Raw genomic sequence first — 11,031 nt, 5'->3', positions numbered from 1 at the left:
AGCCCTGAAAGGTAGTGGCGGCATATTATAGCCGGAAAATATGCTGCCAGGTTCCCTTTAAGGGACTAAAATCCATGTGACACCGTAGACTGTAATGTACTTTCACACTGGTCATTAGGCTCCACACCGGACTCATACTTACTGGCCTGCACAGAAGACTTTTCATCAGTCTCATTATCGTCACATAACCGGATTACAATTACAGAAAACATCTATCTACAGTAAATAAATGTCCAACATTAACTGAGTAAATTCATAGCTCACCTCCTCCCCTTCCTGTACAATGATTGGTAACGCCTACAAGCGCTTTTCACAAAATTAGAATATCAAAAAGTTAATTTATTTCAGTTCTTGAATACAAAAAGTGGAACTACAGACAGTGATCTATTTCACGTGTTCACAATAGGTGATGTCACAGCTCACCTCCTCCCCACAATGACCTTTGCCCAGATTAGAGCATGCTCATCTAACTCTTTTATACAAGCTATTAATATCCATGTGAAGAACAAGAACGAAGAGTCCAATATTAGGCCTAGTGGCCAGTGTGAAATTTTTTTTTTTTTTTTAACTATAATGATAAGGAAAAATAAAATATATATTTAACATTGTTAAAACCTCCTTTAACATGAAAAACTGATTTAACTAAGTCATTTATTGGTGACATATTCCCTTTAAAGAATCCGGCCACCCTAGCTTTATGGAAAAAGTGTTTGCAAATTCCCTTTCCAAACAAGTTTTTTTTTTTTGCCAATTGCATCCTCCACTGTGGATTCTGCAGCAAATCTGCACCAAAATCCACGTGTTAAGTTTGTATTATATCAAGTGTAATCTAGCCCCTTTAATACTGGACAAAATTGCTTTGGGTAATAAAAGATATGCAGGTTTTCCACCCCTACGTGGCACAGTCACATATTGGATAGAAGATTTCTTAAATACTTAATAAAAATAAATATGGCCCTGACCTCCTTCAGGAGAAGAGCAGCAATGTTATCAAGTACAAGGAACACGTACAGTCAGGGTCTCCCAGATTTGTGAAGAACGTGATTTATGGTAGGTGACCATGAGAAGATTTTATATTATTCCTCTTTTTCTTGCTTCTGTACTGGCGCCAGGCCCTCTGTATAACCATCGCGGCTTGTTTTTTGCGCTGAAACAGTTGCTTCCTCGCTTTCTCCCTCTCCACCAATTGCAGTCTTGCTTCCAATGGAATTAACTCGATGTCCAGCTGCTGCCAGTCCATCATGTTTTGACCGAACCTTGAAGATTCCCTGGGAATTGAGTTGGTCAGTGACCTCCGGAAGCTGATATCGCTTGATGACGAGCAAGTCACTATTTTCGCTTCCATTTGTCCATGTGTCATCCTCCTCGAGTGGGAACCAGAAGAACTACGATGGACCTTTCCTGAAGACTTTTTGTCTTCACACTTGGACAGTTTTCCCGTCGAAGGTCTGTGTCCAGTTCTGGCAGAAAAACTCTTCTCTTGATGTTTTTGATTTTCCAATACTTCTCCATCAACATTTTCCATTTGGACTATACGATCATCACGTTCTCTCTTTTTCCTGGTTGATCTTGATTCTGTAATATTATAAGATCCAAGCTTTTGGGTGACGATATCCAGGTCCTGTTTTTTAGTCCTATGTATTCTGGTGCTCTTTTGAAGGACCTCCTCGTTTTGGATATTTTCTGAAGTTTCCATTTCTTTTACCTTAATTCTGTTTCTACCACCTTCATCACTATTCTCCGACATTAGAGAAGAACCAGATTCTTCTCTGATCTTGTCTGACTTCCTACGACCTTTTTGGTGGCCAAGGTGCACTTTTTTGGGTTTATTGACGTCGTTGGCTTCTCTTTTTGGTCTACCACATTTCTTTTTGTCATCTTCTGTCTTAATCGGGTCATCTTCATGAGACTGCCCCTCAAATCGTGGAGTTGGAGAAGATATACTTGGAGAATGACTCAATTTTCTGGGACTATTTCGGCTTGGTAACATGCAAATCTCTCTGGGCCACGGAGATGTCTTACCATCTTGGGCTTCTTGGTAAATCTGGTTGAGGTGTTCCTTAAGTGTTTTCTTATTGGGAATTTCTTTAAATCTAATTTCTTTGGTTTCCTTATTATTTCCATCCTCCCAGTCCCTTAAGACTTCTGTTGGTTTGGCTTGCTTCTCATCTTTTTGGCTTTCTTTACATTGTTGACCAGCTTTTACTTTTCTCTTATTTTCTCCTCTCTTTTTGGCAGCTGCATCTTTTCTCAACTGCTCGTGCTTCATTAATAGGTTCTTCCTATCCCTAAAAGCCCGTCGTACTTTGTGTCCTTTGTAGACGGCTTGGATTTTGGAAGCGGCAATGTCTTGTATGGCAGCAATGGAGAGAGCGCCATGCTCGAACATAAACTGTATGACCTCCTGATGCCCACCCAACAGTGCGTAATCTAGGGGTGTATATCTTTCTTCTGTGCTTTCCATCTGGTTGGGGAAGGCATTATAATGCAGCAGCAGCAGCTTCACGGCGTCTAAGTAGCCGTTGTTGCAGGACCAGTGTAAAGCCGTGCGTCCATTTTTATCCTGGATGTTGGGATCTGCCTTATTTTCCATTAATACTTCCATGCAGCCAATGTAGCCCCCATAGGCTGCACAGTGCAATGGAGTCCGACCTTCATAGTCCTGGGCATTAGGGTTAATATTATTTTCCATAAGTATTTGGCATACATTGGCATTGCCTCCTAATGCCGCCCAATGGAGCGGAGAGCGCCCATCCTTGTCCACGAGATGAACTTTTGCGCCACCTTTAATTAAGGTAGAGATGACCTCTCGGTGTCCCATTTCACATGCTCTGAAGAGCGGCGTGTGCTTCATGACATCCACAGCGTCCACTTGGGCACTGTTATCTAATAGTACGCGGACAGTGCTGATCTGCCCCGATAAGGAGGCGGCATGAAGGGCGGTGCCGCCATATTTATCTGTCCTGTTTATCTCAAGTTCTGGGTCAAGCTCCAACATAACTTTTAGCGCCTCATCACTTCCTTTGCCGGCCGCCCACATAAAAGCCGTCCGACCCTCTAAATCCGCTTCATCTCGCACGGAAAGGTGAGTGAGCAGGACCCGTACGGTATCGGGGCAGTTTCCTTGGGCCGCGTAATGCAGTGGTGTGGCTCCTTGACTGTCGGAAGGGATGTTCGGAGAACGGTTTCGTTCCAGGAGAAGGTTTGCGATAGGAGTGTGACCCAAAAGTGCCGCCCAGTGTAGCGGGGTACGGAAGAGATTGTCATAGGGGGCCACGTTACATCCACGGTAGGACGTGAGAAGGCGCACCACCTCCTGATTACCATCACCGACGGCGAGGTGCAGAGGGGTGCGCCCTTCGTAGTCTTGCCAGTTGAGTAACGACTCTGTCGGGGCGGCTTCCAGCAAACAGCGCACCGTCAAGGCCGCTTCCGGGTCTTTATGTCCGGCCGCCCAGTGTAGAGGTATTTTACCCTCTTGGTCGGGGATGCCGATGTTTGATCCGTGCCTCACTAACAGCCTGACGTGGCGCGGGCGGTTGTAGTAGGCGCTCCAGTGCAGGGCGGTCTGTTTCCGTTGGTCCTGGGCATCTACCTGACCGGGCGGGGTGTGTTTCAGAAGAAGCGCCAGACAGCGGGTATCCTGGTGACGTGTGGACAGATGTAACGCTGTGATGTCCCGCAAATCGCGGTGGGTGCAGTCCGCCCTACGAGACAGGAGAAGCTTCAGAAGCCGATGGTTGCCGCTTTGCGCTGCCAAGTGTACCGCCGTCCTCCCGCTTCTATCCGAGCGGTTCACACGGGCTCCATAACGGATGAGGGCTTCAGCACAGGCCCTGCGGTCACCCAGGACGCTGTACATCAGGGGAGTCCTCCCAAGTTGGTCCTCCTGGTCAGTCAGATCTGGGCTGCAGCCGATAAGGCGCAGGAGAGTCGCCTTGTCCCCGGTGACAGCGGCTGCATGGACAGGAGAGGCCAGAGAAGAGCCCTGGGGCGGCCCATCCATCCTGGGAACTGCCGAATTCCCCAGAACGGCTACAATCCTACAGTCTCTATGGCAACAGCAGCGGTTACTTCTACAGTGCGGCAGGAGAAAGCCGCATCTCTATGGCAACAGACGTTCTATCCGCGTTGGCTGTCGTCTATGGTGGAGCTGCGCGCATGCGCTCTAAGCAGACATATGACTTGTGGCGTCTGAGCCCCGGAAGTTGCATTCTGCACGCAGCTATCATGGCGGCCGGTTCTCTCCCTGCTTCAATGGCGCCTTACTTTCCGGGGTACCGGTCGTTTGACCCCGAGTCTCTGGGTTTGGGGGCCGCCTTCCGCCTCACATCGTTCTCCGATATGAAGGGCTGAGGCTGTAAAGTCCCGCAGGAGACTCTGCTCAGGCTCCTGGCGGGACTGGAGGACGGGGAACCCGGCGAGGGTGGTCGCCTGGACCCGGGGGGCCCCTGTGCGGTGCAGGAAGGAGGAGTCCCACGGCTGGGTGAGCAGACTCACAGGGCCACTCCAGCTCTACTGGTCGCCCGATGCTCTGAGCAGATCGGTGCAATCTGTGGTCTATAGGAAGCACACAGCCCTTTGGTGTGCATGGAAATCTGAGAGGACCCTTTTATCTTAAGGTACCGTCACATTAAGCGACGCTGCAGCGATAACGACAACGATGCCGATCGCTGCAGCGTCGCTGTTTGATCGCTGGAGAGCTGTCACACAGACCGCTCTCCAGCGATCAACGATGCCGAGGTCCCCTGGTAACCAGGGTAAACATCGGGTAACTAAGCGCAGGGCCGCGCTTAGTAACCCGATGTTTACCCTGGTTACCAGCGTAAAATGTAAAAAAAACAAACAGCACATACTTACATTCACGTCCCCCTGCGTCCACTTCCTGACTGACTGAGCGCCGTACAGTGAGAGCAGAGCGGTGACGTCACCGCTGTGCTGCTTTCACTTTCACTTTGCGGCGCTGAGTCAGAGGAGGAAGCAGACTGCAGGGGACGCAATGTGAGTATGTGCTGTTTGTTTTTTTTACATTTTACGCTGGTAACCAGGGTAAACATCGGGTTACTAAGCGCGGCCCCGCGCTTAGTTACCCGATGTTTACCCTGGTTACCAGTGTAAAATATCGCTGGTATCGTTGCATTTGGTGTCAAACACAACGATACACAGCGATCAAACGACCAAATAAAGTTCTGGACTTTATTCAGCGACCAGCGACATCACAGCAGGATCCTGATCGCTGCTGCGTGTCAAACTAAACGATATCGCTAGCGAGGACGCTGCAACGTCACGGATCGCTAGCGATATCGTTATAAAGTCGTTTAGTGTGACGGTACCTTTAGTCCCCCCCTTAAAGGGAACCTATCACCCCGTTTTTTTCGGTATGAGATAAAAATACTGTTAAATAGGGCCTGAGCTGTGCATTACAATAGTGTAGTTTGTGGACCCCGATTCCCCACCTATGCTGCCGAAATACGTTACCAAAGTAGTCATTTTCGCCTGTCAATCAGGCTGGTCAGGTCGGATGGGCGTGGCTTCTTCCCCCAGATATTGCGTAGTTTTCCGTTGGTGGCGTAGTGGTGTGCGCATGTCCAAGGTCCCCAATCCTGCACGGGGGGGTGAAAATAGCAGCGATGTCCGTTATTCCATTGGTGGTCGGTGGGCGCGGCCATCTTCCTTTGGCCGCGCGTGCGCAGAAGCGGCGCTCTGCTGGCCGCGGCTTCAGGAAAATGGCCGCCGCGATCTCCATCTGCGCACGCGCGGCATCCCGCGGCCATTTTCCTGAAGCCGCGGCCAGCAGAGCGCCGCTTCTGCGCACGCGCGGCCAAAGGAAGATGGCCGCGCCCACCGACCACCAATGGAATAACGGACATCGCTGCTATTTTCACCCCCCCGTGCAGGATTGGGGACCTTGGACATGCGCACACCACTACGCCACCAACGGAAAACTACGCAATATCTGGGGGAAGAAGCCACGCCCATCCGACCTGACCAGCCTGATTGACAGGCGAAAATGACTACTTTGGTAACGTATTTCGGCAGCATAGGTGGGGAATCGGGGTCCACAAACTACACTATTGTAATGCACAGCTCAGGCCCTATTTAACAGTATTTTTATCTCATACCGAAAAAAACGGGGTGATAGGTTCCCTTTAAAGACCATTGAAAGGTCCCAGTGCTGTATTCTGCCCATAAGCCAGCTCCAATGCATGTACTCGGCAGCACGTCTCCTGTTTACAATGGGGCGATGTGCTGCCGACAACCCAAATAAGCGACCAGGAGATGAACTAGCGCTTGGCTCGTGTGATGGGCGCACGATTTTGGGGCGAGCATTGTTGTATCTGCTCATTGGCCTTTAGTAATCCGATGATTGCACGATATTGGATGCTGGTTGGGTTTTAGATCATTTTGAGGAACCGCCGGCTACAAATAGGTTTCTGCAACTTATTGGCTAATACTATAAAAGCGCGTTTCATGTTTCCGCTGTGGAGAAACCACGCGCTGTAGCAGTATTGTAGGTGAGATTCCTCCACGCTGGGCAGAATATTTTAGTTCAGTGACCAGCGCTGCGGCTCTGGGGTCTGCACCATGTCAATTTACTACTGCAAAGGGTGAAATCTGCAGTGATGACCCCAAAAGGGAGAAAGGCTCAGCTAATCTGCACTTTGTGCAATTTTTATATGTTGGTAAAATACTTTTGTGCTTTCCTTTCAGGTATTGGCATGGACTCCTGCGTGATCCCTTTAAGGCAGAGGGGTCTTTCTCTCGTTCAGACCACTGACTTCTTTTATCCATCGGTAGAGGACCCTTACATGCAGGTGAGGAAAGGGTTAACCAGCAGTGTTGCCTTGTCATCCTGACTCCTAGGGATTTGTGTGCTGCCCCGGGAGGGATGGGATCTGCTGAGTCACTATGATCCTGCCTGGTCTGAGCGGGAAGGAATGTGCCCATAATGCGGCCATTACAGGGGGCGGTGGTCCGCCCGCCGCTGTGATTACACGTCTTACACTTACCACTGTAGTCTCCTTTCAGATGGGGAGATGGTCTTCAAAACTGTTTGCACAAAACCTACATTAGTGCACGGTCTTGCAGCCCCCGACCCACAGAAGAAGTTTAATGCTGGATTTGGTGAACATACAAATCTAATATGTCCCGGTTCTCATGCTCTTTGATGAACTTTTTTATAATTTGGCAGTTTCTCTTCATCTGCATTCTTCCAGCACTATAGGTGCAGGAACTTCCTTACACTCTCAATGCATCCACTGTCCAATAGCCTGCCTTCCCCCAAGTTAATGCCCACATCTGTTATACCTGTATGCAGTTTGACAGAACACACTGCTGGCTATCACATATGAGAATTACCTGAGGTTTTGATTGTTACAGGGAATATTTGAGCTCCCGGACCACCAATAATTCACTGCTCCTGTGACACCCATCATTATAACGAGCTGACACAAGGGGGTCCTGATGCCACTGTTCTTGATGTCATGTGGGTTAATATAAACATTTTTTTTTTTTTGTCCCAAGGGTCGCATTGCCTGTGCTAACGTGCTGAGTGACCTCTATGCCATGGGGATTACGGAGTGTGACAACATGCTGATGCTGCTGAGTGTCAGCCAGAAGATGACGGACGAGGTGAGGCCGGCAAATGGTTTCTTGACCCTTGTTACTCCTTAATGTTAGCATGCTTTGACTCAATGTAGCAGATTTCCTGAGAGCTGACAGAGATGTCCACCATGATGACATGTTAAAGTCCCCCCAATAACTTCACCGTCAGGTTGCATGCAGCTCGCTTGCTGCTGGCCTCGCGCTCAGGTGGCTCACTTGCTGCGGGCCTTGCGCTCAGGTGGCTCACAATAGTGATTTGGGTATAGCTTGATTTACGTTTTTTTTTTGAAAATTTGTTGCACGACCGCAAGTCGCACAAATATTTTGGTCTCATGACTTTTTGGAAGCAGTCGTGTTTCTCTAATCTTACATGGGGATTATACCGGTTACATCTTGATGGCTGATGCGACTGATCCAGGCTTCAGGGTGCGATTGGAGCCCGGGGCTTTGTATACAGCTCATTTTCTGTGATGGCTCTTTCTTAGTCAGACACAATAGACTCCTTGTTATGTGTTCCAGGAACGGGAGAAGGTGACACCGCTGATGATTAAAGGTTTTAAGGATGCAGCTGAGGAGGGGGGCACCTCCGTCACCGGGGGCCAGACTGTGGTTAATCCGTGGATCATCATTGGAGGAGTGGCAACAGTTGTGTGTCAGTCCAACGAATTCATCATGTTAGTGTCCTTCTGGATTGGGCTCTAGTTGGTTCCAGGGTCTGATCTTAGAGGGATTGTCCAGACATAAAAAAAAACCTCTAAACTTCTTGCAATGTAATTATGGCTGGACTGCTTCCTTACATTGGGCAACTTTTTATAGATACAGTGGGGGAAATAAATATTTGATCCCTTGCTGATTTTGTAAGTTTGCCCACTGTCAAAGACATGAACAGTCTATAATTTTAAGGGTAGGTTAATTTTAACATTGAGAGAGAGAACATCAAAAATAAAATCCAGAAAATCGCATTGTATAAATTTATATACATTTATTTGCATTTTGCAGTGAAAAATAAGTATTAGATCCCTCTGGCAAACAAGACTTAATACTTGGTGGCAAAACCCTTGTTGGCAAGCACAGCAGTCAGACGTTTTTTGTAGTTGATAATGAGGTTTGCGCACGTCAGGAGGAATTTTGGTCCACTCCTCTTTGCAGATCATCTCTAAATCAGTAAGATTTTGAGGCTGTCACTTGGCAACTCGGAGCTTCAACTCCCCCCATAAGTTTCCTATGGGATTAAGGTCTGGAGACCAACAAGGGTTTTGCCTCAGAGTATTAAGTCTTGTTTGCCAGAGGGATCAAATACTTATTTCTCACTGCAAAATGCAAATACATTTATATAATTTATACAATGTGATTTTCTGGATTAGAATATAAAAAATAAATCTCTCAATATTAAACCCTTAAAATTATAGACTGTTCATGTCTCTGTCAGTGGGAAAACTTACCAAATCAGCAAGGGATCAAATACTTATTTCCGTCACTGTAAAACCTGTCATTTCTTCCCAAGGCCGCACAACGCTGTTCCTGGTGATGTCCTGGTGCTGACGAAGCCCCTGGGGACGCAGGTAGCTGTGAACGCACATCAGTGGTTGGACAACGTAAGTCATGGTTATCAGGACGCTTTTGTGATTTGACCCCAGTAATCATTATCCTAAGTCTCCTCCATCAGGCTGAACGCTGGAACAAGATCCGTCTGGTGGTGAGCAGAGAGGAGGTTGAACTGGGATACCAGGAGGCCATGTTTAATATGGCGACTCTGAATCGTACAGGTAACGTATAGCTGGTGGTCATCACGTCGGGAGCGATCTTTTGTACTCGAGCTGTCACATAGCGCAACGCTTTTATGTAATGGTGGTTTTGGTTTTAACCCTTTAAGTGCCAACCCCAACCACCAAATCCCCCCTCTCCCCCCCCCCCCCAAAGAAAAAACAAAAAACAAAAAAAAAACACCCACCTCCCATGCCAGAGGTATCGGCACTGTCTCTCTTGGTGGTCATGTTACATTGTCACCTGAGTGCTGCTGCTTATTAACAGACTCTGATGGTCTGCAGCCTTTACTCTTCCGTCTGATGGAACCATGAAGACTGCATCTTGTGATTGGCTGCAGCGATCACATTACATAATATCACTTGACCGCTGGAAGACAGCGCCAACCTCTCTGGAACGGTGTTGGACTTTGCGTTGTTTGTTGTTGTGTTTTTTTTTTTGTTTTTTTTTTTTAAATTGGGGCCACACTTTTAAAGAGGGTGTCCGGGTCTTGGGGTACAAGTCTGTAGTCACTGCAGATTAGTGAATTCTCACAGTGCGCATAGTCAGGATCTGGTTGGAATACAGAAGAATCTTCACTGTTTGCCAGGTGCTGCTCCACCTTTAGTAGTGGTTGTTCCTAGTACTACACCTCAGGGCCTGTCCCTCCACAGAGTTGGTCCCCCACCAATTTAATATCGATGGATTACATCTGTTGGAATTTATGCCATGTGCCAGATCGGAATATCACTCAGGTCTACATTTTTTTTATTTTTTTTTTTCCCCCTAGCTGCGGCCTTGATGCACTTATTTAACGCCCACGCTGCTACCGATATTACTGGTTTTGGGATCTTGGGGCATGCTCAAAACCTGGCGCAGCAGCAACTCTGCGAAGTTAACTTTGTCATCCACAATTTGCCCATCATTGCCAAGATGGCGGCCATCACGAAGGCCTGCGGAACCAGATTCAGGTTACTTCAAGGAACGTCCCCGGAGACTTCGGGTGAGTACGGGCTGATGGGGTTAGTGGGTGGCAGTGGTGTTACTACTAGAGGTGAGCGAATGTTCGGAAACGATCGCCGAGTCCGAATTTGCCATGTTGGTACCCTACTCGTGCCGAACTTATGATTGCCGATTGTTTCCGAATATATTTGCTCATTTCATTGATTTCAATGGCGTTCGGCAAATATTGCAAAAACAATCTTCGCCGGGCGATCGTAAACTGAATATTGAAAAATACGCTCACATCTAATTACTACTTGATTGTTATGGGGGTGACTGGTTGTGGCGCTGCTTTCTAACCTGAATATTTTCTTGTAAAGGTGGTCTACTCATCTGCCTTCCGAGGGAGCAAGCGGCACGCTTCTGTGCCGAGATAAAGTCGCCCAAGTACGGCGAGGGCCACCAGGCGTGGATCATTGGTATAGTGGAGAAAGGAAACCGGTCTGCTCGCATTATTGAGAAACCTCGCATTATTGAAGTGACCCCGCGTGGTGCTGGGACCAGTGACAACAGCACCGCATCCAGCCTAGAAGGACCATGCTAAACTGGAAAGTATCACTGGGCCTCAGGGTTATTGATTGGACTGAAACCTAATTGTCTGGACAATGGGGTAAATCTAAGGAAATGGAATATATTGGAATGTGATTTGTTAATTTTCATCATGGACACTGAATAAAGCCC

At 47.8% G+C, this 11,031-nt stretch overlaps 2 protein-coding genes across 2 annotated transcripts; one reads left to right on the top strand and one right to left on the bottom strand.

Moving 5' to 3' along the window:
- Positions 1-325: 325 nt before the first annotated feature.
- On the bottom strand, positions 326-4,006 carry INVS (inversin). Its single transcript, XM_077283814.1, has one exon. It carries the CDS (start codon positions 4,004-4,006, stop codon positions 1,046-1,048), a length of 2,961 nt encoding a protein of 986 aa, XP_077139929.1. The 3' UTR covers positions 326-1,045.
- A 101-nt stretch (positions 4,007-4,107) lies between these two features.
- On the top strand, positions 4,108-10,975 carry LOC143805053 (selenide, water dikinase 1-like). Its single transcript, XM_077283831.1, has 8 exons — positions 4,108-4,486; positions 6,712-6,815; positions 7,525-7,632; positions 8,125-8,279; positions 9,110-9,200; positions 9,272-9,371; positions 10,139-10,351; positions 10,671-10,975. The coding sequence occupies exons 1-8, from the start codon at positions 4,108-4,110 to the stop codon at positions 10,892-10,894; spliced, it is 1,374 nt and encodes a 457-aa protein (XP_077139946.1). The 3' UTR covers positions 10,895-10,975.
- Positions 10,976-11,031: the final 56 nt, after the last annotated feature.

The sequence above is a fragment of the Ranitomeya variabilis genome, chromosome 2, assembly GCF_051348905.1.
Source record: "Ranitomeya variabilis isolate aRanVar5 chromosome 2, aRanVar5.hap1, whole genome shotgun sequence".
Taxonomy (NCBI): Eukaryota; Metazoa; Chordata; class Amphibia; order Anura; family Dendrobatidae; genus Ranitomeya; species Ranitomeya variabilis.
This window is presented reverse-complemented; position numbering and strand designations above follow the sequence as displayed.